The sequence below is a fragment of the Eubalaena glacialis genome, chromosome 14, assembly GCF_028564815.1.
Source record: "Eubalaena glacialis isolate mEubGla1 chromosome 14, mEubGla1.1.hap2.+ XY, whole genome shotgun sequence".
NCBI lineage: Eukaryota > Metazoa > Chordata > Mammalia > Artiodactyla > Balaenidae > Eubalaena > Eubalaena glacialis.
Genome location: NC_083729.1, coordinates 15,859,413 through 15,881,932, shown reverse-complemented (window position 1 = coordinate 15,881,932; position 22,520 = coordinate 15,859,413). Strand labels below are relative to the sequence as shown.

The window sequence follows — 22,520 nt, the reverse complement described above, 5'->3', positions numbered from 1 at the left end:
GCCTTAGGTCAGCTTCTCCAGACCCAGGTAAGAAAGAGACGAAGCTAGTTACTCTGGAAGGAGCAGTGACTTCCGTTTGGGAATGAACAGGTTCTGGCCCTTTACACTTGAATCATGCAGAAAGAAGAGAGCCCCACTTTGCAGGACTTTTGATGCATGATTGTTCCAGCTACTGGAGAGTAGCCCAGTCTCTAACCCGCTTGGACCTCCTACTCCTTTCGCACCCAATTCCCACTGCTCCCCTAGATGCTTTCAGGGGGAGCAGGGCTCAGTGCTTGTGAAGGATTGTGTGTTCACCTCTGTCCTCAGCCACTTTTTTTAATTTTTAGGGATTTTAATTCCCTTTTTTAAAAAATAAATTTATATATTTTATTTTTGGCTGCCTTGGGTCTTCGTTGCTGCACGCAGGCTTTCTCTAGTTGCGGTGAGCGGGGACTACCCTTCCTTGCGGTGCACAGGCTTCTCATTGCAGTGGCTTCTCTTTTTGCGGAGCACAGGCTCTAGGTGCACAGGCTTCATTAGTTGTGGCTCACGGGCTCTAGAGCGCAGGCTCAGTAGTTGTGGCACACAGGCTTAGTTGCTCCGCGGCATGTGGGATCTTCCTGGACCAGGGATCGAACCCGTGTCCCCTGCATTGGCAGGTGGATTCTTAACCACTGCACCACCGGGGAAGCCCTAATTCTCATTTTTTTAAGAATGGTAATTGAGCCAGTTCTAGATAAAAGAAAGAAAGGAAACAAGGTAAATCGGAAAATGAATTTTCTAAACTATCTCCCTTTCTTCAGCAGTTGTTCAAGTTCTTAAAAATGGTTGCTCAGAAAGGCTGCAGTGAACTGTTAAAGCTTTGTGACTGCTACCTCTCCGTTCCTGAGAGGGATGGGATTTTCAGATAACTGAAAGGAGATGCTTATGTTACAGAACAGGTTTCCTTTAAGGTTGCAGGGTCGAGGCTTAAGTGTCTGACTTGGCGGGGAGGGTGGAAGCCGCAGCCCGTTGCTCTTGTGCAGCAATTCCTGTAGTCCTCGTCGACTACTGAATAGAAAGAAGTAACTCAGATAGAGATTTTGTTTTCCAGTTTTATTGAGATAGAATTGACACATAACATTGTATTAAAGTGTACAACGTAATGATTTAATACATGTATATATTGCCCAGTGACTTTCACAAGTTTCATTAACATCTATCACCTCACTTAATTACAATTTTTTTTCTTGTGCTGAGAACTTTTAATGTCTACTCTCTTAACGACTTTCAAATATACAGTATAGTGTTAACTATAGTCACCATGCTGTATATTACATCCCCAGAACTTATTTATCTTATAACTGGAAGTTTATCCCTTTTGACCACCTTCACCTGTTTCCTCCATCCCCTACCCCCTGCCACTAGTAACCACCAGTCTGTTCTCTGTTTCTGTGAATTTGGTTTTTTGTTTTAGATTCCACATGTAAGTGAGATCATACAATATTTGTCTTTATTTGTTTGACTTCACTTAGCATAAATACCTTCAGGGTCCATCCATGTTGTCGCAAATGGCAGGATTTCCTTCTTTTTTTATAGCTGAATAATATTTATTATCACCAGATAGAGACTTCTGTGTGTGGCTTTTTTCATGTTTAATATTTTAAGATGTTGATATATCATTGGAAGTGATTTTTGTTAGTTATTAGCTAAATCAAATATATAAACTTGTATCATAAGGTGGTTTCTAATATGTCTTTTGTTCTTAAAATAAATCCTCTATTAGTAATGCATAAAAGCCAGCAACTCAATGTATACTAAAACAAAGCTTTGTTGCATCAATCAGGGCAGAAGTCAGGTTTTCCTGCTTCTGGCTCCTACAGTACTTTGTTCATACCTCTCTCTGCCTGTTGTGTTTAAGGGCCAGCTTGTACATGCCTGAGTTCTTCGCTACTCTGGAGCTTCTCGAGGGCAGAGCTGTCTTACTTCTGAATTTCAACCACTTAGCCAGTGCCAGATGGGAGATAGGTTTAGAGTCATTTTGGGTGGAAATGCTGGGAATCTGCAGTTTCAGGAGCAAAAAGTTTAAAAAAAAAAAAACCATTGGAAAAGACAACTGTGGCTGCTCTATGGGGGCAAGCTGCAGCAATTTGCAGGGACATTTTAACAGGGACATGTCTCCTTAGGGGCAGCTGAAGAGTTAAAGGAAAACATACCTGTGAGCACAGAGACTATCTGTGATAACTGTGGTTATCACAGTAACCATAATTCCACCTTACTGTAGAAGGTACACAGAGAAAAGCAAAATCCTGGGCAATCAAAATCTAGAATTGAGAAAATTAAATGTTGTGTTTAATAGAGAAACGATTACTTAACATAACAATTTGGAAATAGAATAATTTCCATCTCAATAATGTATACTCTTTATCAACTCTCATGCATATCAAAGCAAGTGCCAAGGAGAAATAAACTATAGGAAATAATGTATTTTCTTGTAAACATTTGATTTAAACATCCTTCTGATAGCCTGAGATTCTTGGTTAACAATTCCAGTATTTTCATCACCCCCATGGCATGCAGCACCCCAGAAGAACTGTATACATCAACTTTGTGAGTGTCGGTGATTGTCACATTCAGGTAGTTTTCATAACCAGTTTAAGACCTCTCAGTCTTCAGGTTTGTGTTTTCACACCATGGTTCAGTTTATTCTTAATTGTAAATAGTAGTAAAAGGTACTGATTAGGAATGCCATCCCTGGATTTATAACTCAGTTTTTCACTGGGTTATATTCACTAATTGTTTCAACTTAAGCAAGTTAGTCTCTCTAAGCCTAAGTTTCCTTTTCTGTAAAACAGGAATAAAATACCTTCCTCAGAATATTATTATAAGGACTCAGTGAACACAAAACTTAGCATAGAGCCTGGCAAATCATTCTCAGTTTTCATCAGGTCATCGTTATTTGTTGTGAGTCATTTTTACATATCGACGTAGTAGTAGTGTACACTCTTCACCACTACGCTTTGGTGTCCAATTATTTCTTTCTTTCTACCTCACCTGTCCTTCCCCGTCCCCCACCACTACCACCACACACCCCATACTTTTCCAGTTTCCTGTTTCAGGTTACAGGTGCAGAGTCCTCTGTTCAGATCTATTGCCTGTGACTTATAATCTGTAGGGATCAGGAAGTATCTTGAGCCAGTGTATGTAAAGGCAATAGAAATAACCACGTGTTTGACTTGTAAGCCAAGATTTTCTTACAGAGCCCTTCTTCTGAAGAAGAACTTAATAAAACAATATAAAACAAAACAAGAAGACCTTACCCCACTATCACTTAGAAATGTAACCGAATACAGCCCCCTCAAAATGACTACAGTATGGAGGATTGAGAGGTAAAATCAGATGAACATATGGGAAATATGTGATCCTCATTGTTAGGCTGTCTTGAACACTGACGTCACTTTGTGTTGAGGTTCCTAGCATATGCCTTGGGCAGCACGTGCCCCATAACTACTTGGACAGGACTTGTCTCTTGATACTTGAAGGTAGGGGTGGGTTCCTGTAATCCATATTTATTACTCCTGCTCAACTGTCTGATACCTTCATGCACGAGGGAAGGAATGGCGTTTCCCCAGTGCTAAGGCTCATCAAGCTGGACTTCTCAATGGAGACAGTTCCAGTTGTAATTGCCTCACTGAAAAGGAAACGCTCCATAGAAATAGTCTTTGAAGAGTTAGGCGGAAAGTAACAGCAGGTGCCACAGTGATGCTTTCCTCCTTGTCAAAGAGACTTCATTGGAGGAGGTCTTTCCTGCCTTGCTTTCCTTCTAGTTGACCCTTTTGTATTAGGGTTTTTCACAAGACCTCACCACCATAGCTTGTACTGGTGTGAGGACTCCCAGAGTACCCTTCTCAGTGTCCCAGTGTCTTCGGGCAAGAGAGTGCAGTGGAGCAGAGGAACAGACCTGATGGACACGAGCCCAAGTCTGAATTTCGCATTTCTAGATTTCTCAACACTGTTTCATACTCTGAGGAAGCGCTGAACAACTGTGCATAATGACTGTTCCAGATGCTATTTCCTGGATATAATTTAAAGGATTCTTGGTGCTAAGAGTAGGGAGTGGTTTAGAGAGAATCTAAAGTTATTAGCCCTATTGGTAGATCATTAATGCCTGCAGACAGCTTGTACTCACAGCAGTATTGCAAGGGGAAGCTGTGGCAGGGTGGTTGCTGAGAAATTCTGAGAAATTTATTTTTTCCACAACTGGCCAGAATAGTCCCCCACTGGTTGTGAGGTTGCAGCATTTTAGAGCTACAGAGAGAATGGCACCAGGAGGAAGAGCCAGGCGAATGCCAGGCTCTCCTGTTCTCCGGGAATCAAAAGGAACTTCCTACACTGCTGAGAGCCCTGGCAAAATGAAGTGTGGCTTGGGGCCTTTGGTGTGCCCAGAAATGGTTGTAGTGACAAAAACAGGAGAGTAGGAAGACGAAATTCAGTGAGAAATCTGTGAGCCACAGATCCTTTGCAGCTTTCAAAACCAAAGCCCAGGTGAAAGCCAGAAAAATCCCTATGAAGTGTTTTGGAATAAGTCTACAACTCAAAGTTTATTTGTTAGTAATTGACTCTCTGGAGTACTACATTAAATATTCTCCTCTTTAAAGTGTTTCTTAATTAACCATCTCTTTAAATGTTGGTTACATCATAACATTACTGTAATAAAAGCTGGTATTTTTGTAAGAGTGATCTCACCTGTCCGTATTCAGATAATGGATTTAATGATCCAAGTAGAAAATTATCCAGTGGGCAATAACACGTATTTCCCATATCCTCCTCCCGCCGCTGTTTGATCCCCTCCAATCTCTTCGTCACTGCAGCCGGAGTAGGTTTCCTACCATACAGACTTAATCACGTCACTTCATTGTGTGAAGTCTTTTGTTAGCTCCTGTGGACTTCAGAACAAGGTACAACCTCCTTAGTGGGGCACAGAGGCTGTTCATGACTTCATCTGTCTCCACCAGCTCTCCAGACTTATCTCCCATATTCCAGCCTTTTTTTTTTTTTTTTTTTTTATTTATTTATTTTTGGCTGTGTTGGGTCTTCGTTGCTGTGCACGGCCTTTCTCTAATTGCGCGAGTGGGGGCTACTCGTGGTTGTGGTGCACGGGCTTCTCATTGCGGTGACTTCTCTTGTTGTGGAGCACGGGCTCTAGGCGCACGGGCTTCAGTAGTTATGGCGTGTGGGCTCAGTAGTTGTGGCTCACGGGCTCTAGAGCGCAGGCTCAGTACTTGTGGCGCACGGGATTAGTTGCTCCACGGCATGTGGGATCTTCCCGGACCAGGGCTCGAACCTGTGTCCCCTGCATTGGCAGGCGGATTCTTAACCTCTGCACCACCAGGGAAGCCCAGCCATTTTAAATTACTTCCAATTCCCAAGCGTGACATGCTCCTTCATACTTTTTATTTGCTTGGTATACTCCCCACAGTGTGCTCCCCCAACTTGAAGACTCAACTTGGACATCAGTGCTCTAGGGAACCTTTGCTGCCCACTGGTTCCCACCAGATGCCCTTATCCGGACTAATTGTCTTGTGTACGTGGTGCCTCCAGTCCTTCCCTCCCCCAGAGACTGTCTTATTATCTGTATTCCAGGTTCCTAATACAGAGTAGATGCTCAATAAGTATTTGCTGAATAGATTAATGATTAAGTGTTTGAATGAGTGAACAAATTTGGTGTGTTATGGAAACTACAAGTGACTGTAACTAGCCACTTACGGCATAACTCTTTTTTTTCAGTGATAACAGATGTCAGAGGGGCCTTAAAATTTAGTTTTTGGGTTTTTTTGGTAGAAATTACCAGTATGTACCCTTCTGAATAGGATTTCGTTTTTGTTGCCTTTTTTTCTTTTTTCCAGAAATACAGAAGTAGAACATAGTTTTTCAGTGAAGAACAGCAGCTTAGAGCTAGACGTAAAGATGTGTGTGTGTATACGCTTATAAATGTATATGTGTATATACACATATATACATATTTATATATATATAGGTGGTATATAAATGCTTATGTGCCCATATGTATGTACACATATGTGTGCATATATACACATTTGTATGTGTATATACATATATGTGTATGCATGAACATGTGTGTGTACACGTATGTGTATCAGGGATTGGTACAGATCAATAGTCAATAAGTGTCTTAGTAATGCCTCAAAGGAAGCTCTGTCTCCATCCAGCCTGCTTGCTGTCACCTGAAGTATGATTGTAACACCTCCCCACTGAATCAGCACACCCTCCTGCTACCTGGAGCCTATTCCTAGAAATGTCGTAGACACTCTTAGGGTTCTGATAACATTTCATCTGCTACATTAAGAAGCAGAGTCCATCTGATTCATCTTTGCATACATCCAACAAACATGTCCCATATGCCTAGCATGTGGCTGTATGAAAACTATTAAGTGTATAATTAATGGTTACTAGTTACTCAGTGATTATGTCTCAATAACTCTTCCTTGCCCTCATCGGCCATCTCTCCAGTGTCCATCTCAACCTCAACATACACAACTTTGCTGGCGAGTCCTTTTAGTGAATCATGGGTGATGTATCACACCAGGCTCTCCCTACATGGGTTTCTTTCCATCAGATGCCAAGGTTCGCTCCCATAAACCATGAAAGCTCACTGCCTTGAGAGAGCCACTCTCTGGAGGGAGCCTTGGGACTCGCTTATAGGGCCAGGTGCAGGGGCTGTTTTCAAAGCATTACAGGTTGCTGGTGTCATATCCGTGTTGGGAGGGGAAGTGTTTTCTAATAAAATGTTTTTGTCTTGTCTTCTAGCTTACATTTTACTATGGTACTATAGATGCTTGGTGTCCAAAAGAGTACTATGAAGACATGAAGAAAGATTTTCCAGAAGGAGATATTCGACTCTGTGAGAAAAAAATACCTCATGATTTTATCCTCTATTTTTACCAGGAAATGGCAGACATGGTAGCTGACTGGCTAAAGGATGATCTGTCCAAAATATAAATACTGACACAAGGAGCAAGCACTGACAGCTAGTACATAAAGGCAGTAGGTGTACTTAGTAGTAAGTAGTATACTTAGTAGGTAAATGTTTAATTTTAATGTTGGATATTCGAAGAGAAAAAAAGTGAGACCCTCTTGGCTTAAAAACTATCAGCTCCCAGCTCCCCATGCTACAGACTGAAATAAACACAGTTGATCAATATTCCATAGGACTAACAACACATTTTCCAAGACTCAGGGAACACAGTGATCTAAACAAAGTCTCTTATGTTTGCACAAGATGCCCAGTGGCACCATACAGTTTATTTTGGTAGGCAAGATCCTTGCAGACAAAAGGAAATCTAAATTTAGTTGATTTTAATTGAGTTACAATGTAGAATAGGCTCCCCTAGAGAAAATTATGAAAGACCTACTAGAAAATGTAAGAGACCAGTGAATGTTAAGTGTGTAGTCGGATATGTGAAGCATATGAGAACATGAGAAGGATACACTCAAGTCCAGTAGCAGGAAGTGATGAGCAGTGGACCCGGGTCTCTCTTAAGGACAGAAGCTGAAGGTCAGCCCAGACTAACTTTGCACAGGTCTTGGCTGAGATCATCAGAATCAGACTGGATATCAGGACAGCCTGCACACCCCACCTGTTACTACCTTGCAGCATGTCTCAAACCACCAAGTCAGCCTTCTGTCTGGCCGCCAGTGGCACAAGCCCCAGCAGAGCCAATGGCAGGGGAAGCACTGCTTGTCTCCTTTCCCGAGGAGTGTGACTTCCCGGTCTGCCTGCAGTAGTCAGCAAATAAAGCTCGTCAGACATTCCTCTGGTCAACTAACAGCTAATAAGAGTTATTGAAGGATCCTGATTTCTGCCTTCCTCCACAGACAGCCAGCAAGCTCTGGCTGTGAGCTCCCTGCAGGCTCCTCTTCTCCAGAGCCAGGGTGGGGTGGCCCTAGGCTGTCCCAGATCAGCCTTGTACCTGCCACATGCAACTGCCCCTTCTGTGATTTTTTTTAGTCAAACTCCACTGAGGACCAGCGGTGAACCAAGTACTATAAAGGCATTGTGGATAGATTGTTAGCTACATTATGATTCTTTTCTTCTGAAAATCTTCTAGTAAGTAATTTTTGAAAGGGCATCTTTAAATTGCTGAATAGAGAATTACCATAAATGATTTCTCCATTAGTTTTGTTAGTTGGAAAGAAATTGTTTTACTAATGAACCAAAACAACCCATTAAATTATGTGAATTCACCCTCTCCGGGCACCTTGAGGTCCAGTAAAGAAGAAACTTGTTCTCTGGGCTAGAGTGGGCTAACAATATTGCTTCCTTCCCTAAATTGACTCAATCCTGGGACCTTAGGAACCAGTAAGTCCCGCTGACTGCAGAGATGGTTGATGATAGATAGAAACATTCCATTTTCTCCTAGAGGACATCCCTCATGGTGTCCCATTCGTTAAGGACAATGGGATGTTGTCCTTCTTCTCAAAGCCTAAAGCCCCCTGATGAAAGATTCACCTCTGATACGCTGCCAACCCAGTGGTGAGCGTTGTATGAGTTATGACCCTTTGGCGTGGCTTCTGTGTCAGAGCAAATGACTTCTCAGAGGGGAGGAGCCAAGCTCCAGGCAAGCAGTGCTCTTGGCCCCAGAAAGGAGCCAGTAGATGCCTAAGCCACTGGGGCAAGGCTGCATACAGAGTCCTTATTGGCAACTGTGTAGGGAGGCCTTCTAGAAATCTGATGTTAGGAGCTCGGTCTCATGGCTCTGAAGTGCCTTGCATACAGGAGATGCTCAGTAGTACTAACCCGAAGCACTTAAGCAAGTACTGGGTAAATCATGCTACTGGAATGAAGAATAACATGCCCAGCTTTTCTTTTAGCGTTACTTTACAACATTACTTCCTATTTCAGGAGTCCACGTGTATGAAATTATGTCTGATAAACCAAAGGCTACCAGAGCTTAAAAAATGATAAGAAGTAAAATGATAAAGTAAATTTCCTGTTTATCATCTAAGCACCAAATGAATTTTCAAAATAAGTGTTTTACCCGCACTTTCTGACCTTGCCTGGCCTGATCTCTGTGTGTTGGGGGAGGAGGGGTACAATCTTGGCATCCTCCTGAGTTAGACTCGGGTCAGAGTCTCTCTGTTAAATTGAAAAGCCACTTTCTCAGTGCTTCTTTTAGAGAAGGAAGAATCAGATTTCAGGAGATTGAAGTTCATTTTATTTCATTAGGAATTAAGCAAAAATGTTTCCGTGCATATGTATGAGGTGATAGGGTATGTGAACTCTGGAGGCCTTACTGTCTGTGTGATTTTAGACAACTTCATCTAATTTCTCCATGCCTCAATGTCCTCATTTATAAGATAGGATTAATAATAATATGTACCTCATATTGTTGAAGAATTCAATGGGATGATTAAATGAAAGCATTTAGCACAATGCCTGACTAAGAGTATCTTCTCAATAAAGACTGGCTATATTAATAATAATTATTATTAAACATCATCATAATAAAAAATAAAAGACTAAAGTTGGTAAGCAGTGGATGAAATCCATTTTCCAGAAGCATTTCTGCCTGTATATCCCGGTCAGCCACTTGAATGGCCCTTGTCAAAGATTTAATAACTTCATCTGGGGTTATCTAGGGCTGAGTGAAAGGCCTAAACTGGAAATCATGACCAGTTGTTCCCAGTCTGCTCTGGACCATGGGGGAGAATCTCCAGAGGCAGCCCCAGTGGCTTTTCGTGGCCAGGTGTCCAAGGCAGCAGCCCTCTCACCATTGACCTCTCCTCTCCACCCTTGGAGAGCCAGTGACCTCCAAAGGCTTGATTTTTCAGTATCCTACATTATATTAAAATTAAATTTAATTCCAGACGTGAGGAGACACAACAACTTAATGTAATACCTGATTCTGGACTAGATGTTTTTGTTATTAAAAAAAAAACTGTTGGGACAGTTTGCAAAACTTCATTGAATGGGATCTGAAGATTAGCTGGGAATAAGAGACCAATGTTAATTTTCTGATTTCACTGGTTGTATTGTGGACAAGTGGGAAAATGTCCTTATTTGTACTGAAGACACACAAGTGTCAGGGAGCCATGGGGCATTATGTCAATTTACTCTCAAATGGTTCAGAGAAAAAAAAAGTTCTTTGTTCTTGCAACATTTTTGTATGTTTGAGATGATTTTGAAATGTATATTAATAATTATTTTTTAAAAAAAAACAAAAAAAAAACACACTCTCCTTCTGCATCTGTCTCTTATTGCTTCTTTTCCAGAAAGTGAATTACTTCTTCTAGGAAGTAAATGAAGACTGGGGTTCAAATCCTGGATCTGTCATTTATCAGGTTTGTGATGTTCAGAGGCTTAACCTCCCTGAGCCCTCTCCTTCACTCCCCCACTGGCCCTCATCTACAGAAGTACTTGCGTTAGCTTTTGGACTTCGGAAGGGTTTTTGTTTGTCTTTAATGGGGTCAAACGAGGTCTTGCATATAGTATTTAGCACCCTGTCTGGTAGATGCTCTATTAAATGGTACCTAAAGGAGAAGGATAGCAAACTTGTTTGTCTTTTGCACTCTCTTCTCTTTGGTGAAATGGAGGACTCCTCGATATCCCAGCTTCTGCAGTGTTTCAGCCAGCCTGAAATTTGATTCTCATCGTCTCAGCGTTTCTGGTTCATATTGGTAAAGGAGGAGGCCACTCGCTCACCTGACACAGCTTTCTGACCCCAGGCCATTGCAGGCCTCCCACACACAGCCCAGGACACCCAAATATCCCCTCAAGGAGCTTATGTCCTTTGAAAAGATGTAGGAAGCAAAGTGTTTCTTAAATAACACGAGGCATCATCTTTGTTCCTGGCCCGCTCTTGCCAGAGAGAAGAGACGTCCTTGGGCTTCTCCTTTCCTTGCTGGGTGGGGCCTAAGGAGCGGGCAGTGCCTGGGACTGAGTGTGCTCTGTGAACTGGTACATCTCTGAGGACTTAAGGCTGAAGCTCTCCTGTAGGAGTGCCGAGGACAGGAAAGATTTCCATTCCCAAGGGGCTGAGATCCCTGCCTCTGTGCCCTGGAGGTGTAGGGGAGTGATCACAGTGGCCCACGTGGGGAGCCGATGTGGGACATGGGTCTGTCCTCTCCAGCAGGCTGAAGGCATCTCCAGAGCAAAATGGTGAGGGCCGGAGAAGGCTCCGGGTTGCCGCAGTTCTGTAAAGAGAAAACTGCTGGAGGGAGGGTGTGGCAGGGCTGCTCCTGGTGCCAGAAGGACAGGTGGAACTTGGGTGGGTTTGGAAGAGAAGAGAACAAGTCCAGAGAAAGAGCGTGCTGCTCACCCTGCACTTTCACAGCGTCTCATTCAGGCCTCACAGTCGTGTGTTACCACGAGGGTGCCAAGCAGGTGACGTGCTCAAGACCTCACAGCTACTGAGTGACAGCTGGGCTCTGCCCCAGCGACATGGCTTCAGCCCTTCCCATGCACCGTGCTGCCTCCTGAAGGGGACAGCGGGTAGGCGGCCAGAGGAGGGGAGGCTTGGGGAAGGGGTCACGCGAGGGCCGGCGAAGGCCAGGTTGTCAGGGGAAGGGAAGAGGAGAGGGTTGGGAACAACTGAGTAGCGTCAGAAGAACAGAGGATACAACAGACACGGCTTTGGGGTGCGGGGTGCGTATCAGGCAGTGGCCTGTGCAGGTCAGAGCTGGGGCTGAGTCCCACATTCCGGTCTCGGCAGCTTTGCTACGGCCACCGGGTGCTCCAGACGCACGCACTTCCCTCTGCTCCTCCAAACTTGTGCTGTGCCCTGAACCTTTGGGATCCACCGCTCCAGCTTTGAGCGTGCCTGTGCCTTGACCCCTCCCCAAAATACAACCGCTTCTGCCCCACAGAGTGGCCTCTCTCTCTCTCCCCCCCCCACCCCTCTCTCTGTGTCTCTCTCTGTCCTCTCTCTCTGTCTCTCTGTCTCTGTCCTCTCTGTCTCTCTCTGTCCTCTCTGTCTCTCTCTGTCCTCTCTCTCTGTCTTTCTCTCTGTCCTCTCTGTCTTTCTCTCTGTCCTCTCTGTCTGTCTCTCTGTCCTCTCTGTCTCTCTCTGTCCTCTCTCTCTGTCTCTCTGTCCTCTCTCTCTGTTCTGTCTCTCTCTGTCTCTGTCTCTCTCTGCCTCCTCTCTCTCTCTCTGTCTATCCTCTCTCTCTGTCTCTCTGTCTCTCTGTCCTCTCTGTCTCTGTCCTCTCTGTCTGTCTCTGTCCTCTCTGTCTCTCTTTCTCTCTGTCCTCTCTGTCTCTCTGTCTCTGTCTCTCTGTCTCTCTGTGTCTCTTTGTGTCTCTCTCTCTGTCTCTCTGTCCTCTCTGTCTCTCTCTCTCTCTGTCTCTCTCTCTCTGTCCTCTCTCTCTCTCTCTCTGTCTCTCTCTGTCTGTCTCTATCTCTCCCCCCTCCCTCCCTCCGTCTGAACCCTCACGGTCCCCTGGTCATGTCTCTATTGAAGTACTTGCCATTATTTCAGGAATTAGATTTTTATCCTCCCTGCCCCCCTATCAACACTCCTTCTTGCCCTTAAAAAGAGAGTCCTAGGAGATGGGACTTGTATCTTAGTCGCCTCTCTGTTCTCAGGGCTTATAGAATAGGGCCTGTCACACAGAATAGTCAATAAATATTGTTTCCTAAATTAATAAAAGTTGCTGCCATAGGCAGCAACATAGCATAGGTTGCCTAATAGGCAACCTCTCCAGAAATACAGTTCCCTCAGTCAGTCAGACTATCAGGGAATCACATCGCTGGGACTCCTTGTCCCTCAAAACTGAATATGTAACTGGACGTATGACATGGACTTGCTATTTTATCCCTTAAGCATTTCCTCAGCCTTGCTCTGCACAGTTGGGTCAGACAGATTCCAGGACATAGACTGTTCACTATCCGGCACTAGCAAGGCCACGGCACGTTGTGGCCCATTCTTCAGCCCATCCGGCTGCAACTGTTACTTCCATTCTTCTATGATTAGAAAACCTCTGGAGTTTGGGTATTAGCAACTACCAAGTATGGGGTTATTATTTGTTGAGCGCTAACCCTGTGCAACACCCCAAGTGGGAATTACAGCAACAGTACACGAGAGCCCGCTCCGGGACAGCAGAGCGTTTTCATTTTGTATCGCATTCCTCAGACACTCTGGCAGAGGGGCTGTGCTGACCTCCCCACCCTGGGACAGACTTCCTTGCTGGGAGAGTCTATGGGAAAATTCCTCTTCCCGGGGATGGGAATGTGACCCTGTGACTGGGTGTCCATGACAGCCAGGAGTGCGGTGCACCTGCAGGGCCTCCCTCCCTCACAGAGGGACCAGGATCCCGCCTCTGCACACCCACTCTGCTTGGGCTTCGCAGAACATCTGGGCTTCCTCCCGCTGGCCGCGGCTGCAGGGCCATGCACCCGCATGCGATTAGGGCTCAGCAGACGCCCACAGCCTCACGGTCGGTGGCTGCACGCTGGTGACACACCACAACGGATGAGTTTCTCCCCAGATCACTGTTCCTTCAGAGCAGAAGAGCTTCCCAGGGGCGCAGGAGCACGAGGCATCCATAACCAGGTCAGGCAGCTCTGCCCTCAGCAGGGCAGCAGTTGGTGGCATCTTTGCTTTGACCTGCCTTGGAGTGAGCAGAGAGCGGGCATTCCAGGGCATACCAGGGCCGGGGGAGCGGAGAAGTCAATCTTCGCCTCCTTTTAGCATCAATCGTTGCAGGGCCTATAGACCGTCTCGCATCAGTGTTCGGGAAATAGGATAAAATTTTAAGTGCCACCCCTGACTTTCCTTTCTCCTTGTAACTAGCCCTTCTCAACTGAAAGTGTACTCCTCTAACCACAGAATTCCGGGGTAGGTCAAGTGGAGAGTGAAAAATAAGAAAATGAAGAACTGACCAAGGATTGTTAAAGCAAAGCGATGTAAGACTTTACACTTTTCAATGGCAGAGTCATAAAGCTTATACGTTTACAGCAACCTGCCAAATGAGTTAGTTACAAGGTGCATTTTTATTCTAGAGAAAGAGACTCCTTTATTTGGTAGTAATGAAAGTAAGAAGCAAAAAGGGAGCAGACTTTCTTGATATACCTTTCACCAGAGCAGGACACATGACCGATGGGACAGGCATTGACACCCTGCAGGAACATTGGATTACAGCGGACGTGTGCTGCCATCGCTCTGCAAAAAGGTGTGTCACACTGGCCCGATCCATATCCCAGAAGAGGTGATCCTGGTAACAAGTCATTAGTGAGGGCAAGTCCTTGTCATCTTGCCACAACTGCTGTTCCATCACTTATCCTCTCCCACAAATACTTAGGAACCGATGAAATAGCTTTCTCCTTCAACTATAGGAAACAGGTGTGAGAGCCAGGGCAGCAGCGGAAGGCTGTGTGGTCGGTCCTCTCTTGCCTGGTCTAGGAGAGATGCTGAAGGAGCCAAGACAGCATCACAGAGCAGATCTTTGTACTTGTCCAGAAGAATACTGAGCAAACGTATCCTGCCAAATTCGCTGTAGGACTTTGTTGGTTTCCCTAGAATATGTAATTGGCCTTGCAGAGGAAGCTGCTGCAGTTGGGCTTCTGCCACTGGAATTCAAAGGCACAACTGTGCAGCCTCCAGAGTGGGAGTGCTCAGGCTTTCTAGATCCTGCAGCAGCTTGATATGTCTGAAAACAGAAAACCTTTCCACTCACACTGTGCTTGGAATGACCACGATCACTCATCACAAATGCCAGCGCTCGTTTTCCAAAGAGAAAATGTTTTCCACTGCATTTTGGCCTCTTCTCCCCCGAACCCAAGCTGGATTCTTCTACCTTCCCATGCAGTGTCTTCATACGGTGTGGGGCTGCACAGCGTCCTATGCAGTGTCACACCAGTCACAAAGACCCAGGAAGCAGCAGCCCCATGCCTGGGGCCCCCATCCTCCTGGACTTAGAGCCTGAGGTGTTTCAAAGGGGAGTGGTCAGCTTAAAGACTCATGGGCCCGGAACCCCTGTTTCAATGCAGTCACTCCTAACGCCTCAGTGGTTGGCTGTTGTTCTTAACATGGGAAGGCTGGATCTCAACAAGTAGTTCTTTAAAGACCAGTCAGGAGCAGTTTTATCAATAAAATATTTAATCAACTTATCTGTACAAAATATTAAGATGGTTAATGAAGAGTACACAAGCATGTTTAACAAATATATACTGCTATATCATTGTCAAGAAAAATAGAGATTGCTGTTTTACAGTTCATTTACATTTCATTATGTACATCTATTTAAATTTGAGAATACATATACACAGTGGATTTGTACCTGCCCTCGAAGAGTTCCCTGCTGGCCGGCCTGGGCACGGGGGCAGCATTCTCGATGTCAGCTTGCACTGCCCAAATGGCCAAGCAGGGTAGCAGGGAGCTGGCCCGATCTCCAGCCCCCAAGCCTCAGAGTTCTGCCCTAGCCAAACCAGAGCTGGAAAACAGGTGACAAAGGAGATTCCAGCTTGTGTTAAATGAGTTTAAAAACCTCTCCCCCTTTCCCTTCTTACTCCCAAGCCAAGCTGAGAAATACTGTGTCATTGCAAAATGAAAGGGACTTCTATCCCTCCCCCCAAATAATTTCGTCTTCAGCTGCTGAGGGAATGGCGTGTCATTGAGCTGTGATGGCATCACTGTCACTTCGAGTTTTGCCCATTTCCTTAAAATCACAGTATTGGAGTTGGAGTGTGTGTGTTTGTTAAGGGGCAGGGTGCCCATCACGTCAGATGCCGCTGTCCACCCAGGGCCCGCTTAAACAGCACTGCAGGTAAGCTGGTGCAGGACTTCTGCAGAAGCCTTCACGGTGAGAAGAACTGCTTCTTTATATATTTAAAAAAAAAAAAAATTCTATCCAAACTTTTCAGAATCCCCTATTGTCATCTGCTAGAGGACAAGTAAAAATTGTAAAAAAAAAAAAAAAAAAATCCTTGTAAAAAATCATTAACTTTTCATTTTGGGGTGAAATATTTGCAGCTAAAAGACCTAAAGTGACTCGATTATGATTCTTTGTCGTAAAGAACATAAAAGCTGTTCGCACTACAGCATAAAGCGAAATACCAAAAACGAAACAAAACGAAACAATGACTCTAAGGATGCTGGTATTCAATCCATGATTGATCCAGGTGGAGCGTGACCGAGAAGTTCCCCTTTCCAGAGCCTCTGTTCCTGGCTTGGAACTTGAGTATTTCCCAGCCAGAAAACACATTTTATCACGAGCTTGCTTTCTCCCTGAACTGTATCATCACTTTCTAAACAGAATGCTGAATGGCTGACTTTGCTCTGACTCTGACAGGTCCTGACCCGGAAATATAAGTTGCAAAGAAATAAGCCTGACTCATGCGTGCACCCCTACCTCAAGCCAGCCTGCTCACCTCAAGCCAAGCTGCTGCTGCCCTGAGCCACGGGGATACGTGCATCTTTTTCTGCCCTTGGCAGCCTTCAGTCACTCAGAGATAAACATGCAGACAAGGAAAGGCCTTCGACACACCTTGTCAGTGCTTTTCAGTCCCACTCACCCCGCTGAAAAATCCGGGTGAGGGCCGCTCAGGGGTGAGAGGTCTGAGAGAAAGCAGGCTCGTCAGAAAGAATGTACAAGAGGCACAAGTTGTGTGCAGCTGCACTGAACCACCAGCTAGAGGTTGCCCTTCCCCATCCTGCGGCCCAGGGAACGTGCTCAAGGGAGGTTCAGCCTGTGTGCTTCCGACGGGTTTGTGTTTACCTCTAATTCTGCAGGACTCCTGTGAATAAGCCTGGCAGGGTGGGAGTCTTGTCTCTGTCAGCCACGAGCACACCTCAGCCCCAGAAGGCTCAGCCGAGGTTCTAGATTCTGGCAGCCAAGTGTCTGAGCAGAATCCAGCTGGGAGCAGACACCTCGCCCCGCCTCTAGATGCAGTAACCGCTGGTCGGTGGAACAGCACAGAGACGAAAAGAAGTGGCTGCAAAGGAGACAGCCGCTGGCCCACCCCCGCCCGGCCAGATCTCCAGTCACAGCGCCACCACACTCCTGCTCGCCTGCATCTTAAAAGACAGTGAAAAAGAAATGCAAAACCTGAACGGCTGGCCGCGTCCCAGAAGGTCTGTGCCACCAGGCCTAAAGGTGCCTGGGACTTGACCATCAGAAGCTTCTCCGTGTTTTTCAGACAATTTATTTCACATCTCATTACTGACTTAGAAGATAAAAATTTCTGCACTGCCCTAAACTAGCAGGAGGAAGTTCATCAGGAAAAAAGAGTGAAAACTGTGCTTCATACACCAGCAAGCTCAGCTGCCCTGCTTACAGACCTACCTGCCTGCAGAAACACCTCTCAGGAAGCTGCCGCGGACACTGCAGCCCTCTTACATGTAGGGGGGTGCGTGTGAGAGAAGCCAGTCCTTTCTTCTGCCAGCACAGCACACACAGTATATACTAGAATGTACTAGAAGGGGCCTGCAGGACTGCTCCCGGAAGGTCCGCACAGGCAAAGAAGCGGACCACCGCTCACTGCTTGTGCTGCTCTGGGGATGCATTTGTGCTTTTCAACAACTGTAAGCATGACTTGAAATGCAAACTAATTTTTCAACGACCTCACACCCTTCGGTTCCACCCTGGGAGGCCTGGATGGCTCTGCTGTAGCCGCTGCTGCTGCCATGAAGCCCCAACGCGAACACTGCCTACAGCTAAGCCCCAGGCCCGGGGCACCCACGGCACCCAGGGTGCCGGCAGTTGCGGGGCGGGTGGAAGAGGCTGAGCTCCAGGTGCACAAACGGCACGAGCAGAGAGCAGCCCTGAATGAGCAACCAGCCCGTGCCGCAAAGGTCAAATCCTCGATCAGTCCTGCTGACTAACGAGGCTGACTTCAGCCCTCTCCCTGCAGTTACGTCCAGGCAGGTGGCTCTCTGCAAGGCTGCGATGTGGCCCTCCTGGAAAGAACAGGCTTCTCTCGCCTAAAGCCTCTTTGCAAGTTAACCGTTTGTGCAGTTTTCAGCTCTGGGCACAGATTAAAGTCCAGGACGGCACAAAGGGAGGAAGAAGGCTGCTCCAGTAAAGGGCCGGAAGGCTCCAGGTACCAAAGGCCGAGCTATCTGAAAAATTAGAAGTAACATCTTTTTGTTCCCTCCTTTCTAGTGTTTCTTAGTGTTTAACTCTGCCATCATTTTCCAGGGCCTAAAAATGAAGAGAAAGAGTAGCTCTTGTGGTGCCTGGCCCTGGGTTGCACCCCCGGCAGCTGGGCCAGACACGGGCGTGGCAGTGAGGTGGCTGAGGGGCGGGTGGGGACCTGGCGGAGCAGTTCACCCTCAGGCGGGCTGGCTTGCCTCGTCCAGGGACTCTGGGACAGTCCGGCTCGCCAACAAGGCACAGCCTCTTCTTTCCTCTGCCCCCACAGAGGCACCAGCAGCGTGGGAACCTGCCCAAGACCGAGTGTGGCTCTACCCACCCCGTGTGAGCCCAGGCAGAACTCAAGCAGGGCTGGCAGCGGCCCTCAGCTGGGACACAACGTGAGAAAGGTCGTGACTTCGGTGAGCTGAGCCCTAACGCCCCCCCAAGATCGTGGCCTACCCCGCGCCTGCCTTGCCCCAGGGGGAAATCAAAGCACCATCCAGGAAGCACCAACAAAGGCTAAGAGTGTAATGAACACACACACACACAGGCAAAAGCTGCAGCACTTGTGAGCGCGGCTCTGGGACTGGGTCTGAGGGAACCTTCTCCAGAAAGTCGCATCTGCTCTGCCTTTGAATGACGTGAGTGGGCTCTGGGGACAAAGGAGAATCCCAGAACCACGGGACCTGAGCGCTCCTCATCTTATAGGAGCAGAAGTTGAAGCTCTGAGCAGGGCGGTGGCTTCTCCAGAGATGCCTTGTGGAGCGGCCTTCCTGCGGGCGGCCATGCCGGGGGCGGGCGGGGGTGGGGGGGTGGGCAGTTCAGTCCTGGGTGTGAGGAGCCCATGGTGGGTTCGGCCCCCAGCGCCGCCCACAGCCCCTCAGAGGGGTCTAGCTACCTCCCATTGCCACTGTCCTCTAGCTGTTGGGTTCACTCAGCCGCTGACTCTTCCCTCCCTAGGCCAGACCCTCTCTGAGAGGACGATGCCGGCCCTGGCCCCTTCTAACTGCTGCCTTCCAGAGCCTCCCAGCCCACCCGGCATCGCCCAGAGGCCCTCTGGCCCGCAGCCCACTGAGCCAGCCCTGCTTTCTGGACCTGCAGGAGGTTCTGTGTCCTGAGAATCATTTGTGACCCAGAGATGGCTGCAGTGCTTTCTCTGCCTCTCACTGGATATTCTGGAGACCACATTCAAGCAAGAAGAGTCTGACTTTTTCTGTGCACAAGCTGCTCTTGAAAAGCATTCAGTTTTTCTCCCTGCTTTAAGAAGAAGATCAGTCTACAGTCCATAGTTATTTTCTGCTTTGAGTTTGAATGAAATTGAGAACAGGATAAATGACTTGTAGGATTTGAATTACACTTGGATTACATCCACAAGGTGGTCAGTACTCTCAAGCACTGATAGAAGCGAGGTTTCTGCTCCTGCTGACACCTCCGAGAGCCGTCAGGGGGGAAGTCATCGCACTGGGGTTTGACGGGTGACTCACCAATCACACAATCCACTCCTCTTCTCCCTCCCATGCCATGCTAGCAATAAAATGCCAGGACAGGAGGGCAAAGGGGAGCGTGTACTCGATGAATGGCACAGCTCAAGCCCGCTTCCCCAAGCTGAGCTGACAAAGCCTGCCACCCTCTCCGGAGGGCCCAGCCCCACTGACTGGAAAGCCAGAATTCAACCAGGCAAGCATTGCGGCATCGGTGGGCACTGCCACCTGCCAGTGCAAGGGTCGCCCTTGGTACAGAAGTCTGGCTTCAAGCAGCAGTGACCAGACTGCCTGGGGGTTTGGCAGACCTGGCACCAACCCCCTGAGGGCCCCAGCTGGCCTGCCCTGTGCTCCCCAGGCAGGGATGCCAGACCTCCCTCTCTAGCAGGAAGAGTAGTTTGAATGATCTCAACTAGCAGTACAAGATTCTTCCCCAGCAAAATGGAAAATGTGATTTACCTTGAGAGGAATACGTTGGTGACCACAGGTGAGGAGGGGAGAGCCACCTTCGCTCGCAGTCCTGACACACTCCGTCCCTGATTGTCAACAGCCAGCTCTCCCACCCCTGGGGATGGGAGATTCCAGCTGGGTGATTCGGCCCCGCTCCCCGCTGCCTAGAGGACAGACAGACGGTACACGGCACTACCAACTGTGCGGGCGGAACACGCTTCTCCACATCTTGACAAAGCTACTCAAACCACAGCTCTGCAGCAAAAACCTGTCTGCCTCCACACGTGATGGCCCTTTTGCTGTCTTTCTTGCAAAGTGCAGCACATCATCCCCTCCAGTCACCTGCTTTTAACTCTGAGACGCCAGAAGCCTGAGATGGGCCACGGTGGTCCCTGGGGTTACATGCAGCTCTGGAGGAAATCTAGGAGGCATTCCTTTTATGTGATAACACACTGAGGGCATCAGGGGCCATCGAAGGAACCATCACTGACCAAGGACAGCGTCCCCCAGCCAGGGGTGCTGCCTGGGCTCAAGATGCAGGGAGACGCCCCCCTTCCACCGTCACTTACAACGCCCCTTGGGAGAAGCAAGTCAACAGAGGAAACAGAAAACGAACATTTTTTTCCTGCCATAAAAAGCTCAGGCTAAATCAAGACATTTCTTCCTCCCAAATTGTTTTTCCTAGTCACTAAAAAAGTATCAAATATTTGCTTTTGTCCAAAGATATTATATATCCTAGAATTTCTTCAAAATAATATTTAGCTATAGTTTTTCAGCTCCCTTTCTAAAACTTCTAATACCACAACTTTTAATACTTTAGTGCCATTTAAAAAATTCTTCATTATGACAGGTATCAGAGCAATCACCATGCAATTATTATTGGAATCATAGTTTAGAAAAGGAGAGTGCGGCTTCCCTGGCAAAATTCGTAAATGTTTGCCCAGTCATTGAAATCGGATGGAAGTGTACCATGGCAGCCACTTTGGGATTGTGTTATTTGTTCGTTTGAACCTGAAGGGACTGTTGCATTTTCAGGTTATGTATAGCTACTCACACAGCCACAGCATATAAATTCACATGATAAGTGTGCTTTCTCCTCCTTTGGGGGAACTTTAAAGGATAAAAAGGACTCAGGTGGGACCCTTAAATAAATTAGCTGTATCTAAATCTTTCAACTTTCTCTTCCTCTCTTAAGAGTGTAATCACTGAGAATTAACATTTGTATAAATTGTCTTGGACCTTAGCATCCAAGACAAGAAGGGCAAGATGAATGCCTCTTGGGGACCCTAAAGGAGAAAGCCCAGCACAGCCGTAAACGGGAGGACCCAGGAGGGCTGCAGGGTTTCTCAAGGAAGCCCTCGGAGCCCCAGACAGGTGGAATCCAACTTGATTCTCTTCCCTCTCCCAACCATTTACACAGGCCACAGAGGACTCCCAGGCAGAAATGAACCAAATAAGACAACGAAGTTTGGCATGTTCAACCTCCCTTTTACATGGACAGACACTCCTACCATCAGCAAGAATCCTGGGAGCAAAATACAGAGACTGGGGGATAGGCTTCCACCTCCGGCCCCCATACCACCGCCCTTCTAAAGGGGCCACAGCAGCCAAGCTGCAGATGCCCTTCCACGGAGCAAGTAGGGGAGGGGCTGACCTGCCTCCTGCTCTGAACCACTGGGTTGTGGGGAGTTGAAATCTCATGAAAGCACTTTTGTGTGGCTTCGCTTCCCATTACTATCACACTGCCAAAAACTATACAACAATACAGTGAAAGCACATAAAAGCCGACACAGACTTGATAGCTAAGCACAAGCACATGTTGGCCACTCGAGGGCACCATTTGGAGGGGGCTGTGCCTACCTGGCAGACAAGCCCCAGTCCTCTGCAGGAGTCCGCCCCAGGACACCTCCGGGCCTCTTTCAAACCCAAGGAGCCTCCTCCCAGCTCCTTAGGAAAACCTCCTGGCAGGTCTCTAGGGAAAGCCATAGCGCCCCCCTTTCCCCATCCCCAGACATTGCACTAGCTTCCTCCTGCGCGCCCCCAAGGCACTGCGGCCACCTTGGTCTACCCAGCTTAGGAGCTGCAGAAACTGACAGATGCCACGCATCCCCGACCCGATGACATGTAAGGTCAGACTGGCGCTTTAAAACCTCTCCCCCATCTCACCTCCCCACTCCGAAAATTTTCTTTCCACTTTCTAGATCATTCCCAATTGGAATTTGTATTTTTTAAAAAAGGTGGTGCTGACCGTTGCAGAGATCTGGGAAGCTCCACAATGCAGTCTTTCCGACAAATGTTCCTTTTCAAAACTGGGAGAATGTTAGACTTTGAAAGTTCAAGGAAAAAGATAAGGCCTTTTGCAGCGGTTCCTCCCCAGAATAAATGGCCCCGATGCAACGCAAGCCTTCGGAAAGGGCATTACAGCGCTTCCGTCGGTCTCAGGTGCAACACCGGGAACTCTGCCCCCCAGCGGGCCGTGCCCCACACTCAGCCAGAAACAAAAAGGGGTGAAATGAGACTCAAGTATCCCTTTAG

General features: G+C 47.2%; 1 protein-coding gene across 3 annotated transcripts in view; it reads left to right on the top strand.

Moving 5' to 3' along the window:
- LDAH (lipid droplet associated hydrolase) overlaps window positions 1-10,274 on the top strand; it is a 93,304-nt gene extending 83,030 nt beyond the window's left edge. Inside the window, exons 7-8 of one of the 3 annotated variants that reach the window (XR_009703728.1) lie at window positions 6,790-8,089; window positions 10,255-10,274. Coding sequence is in view for 1 of the 3 variants with exons in the window: in XM_061210590.1 (XP_061066573.1) it covers window positions 6,790-6,981 (192 nt within the window). In the remaining 2 variants the exon portion in view is untranslated. Of the gene's footprint in view, window positions 1-6,789; window positions 10,170-10,254 lie in introns of those variants that run through there. The other 2 variants (XR_009703729.1, XM_061210590.1) reach the window with 2 other exon arrangements.
- Window positions 10,275-22,520: the final 12,246 nt, after the last annotated feature.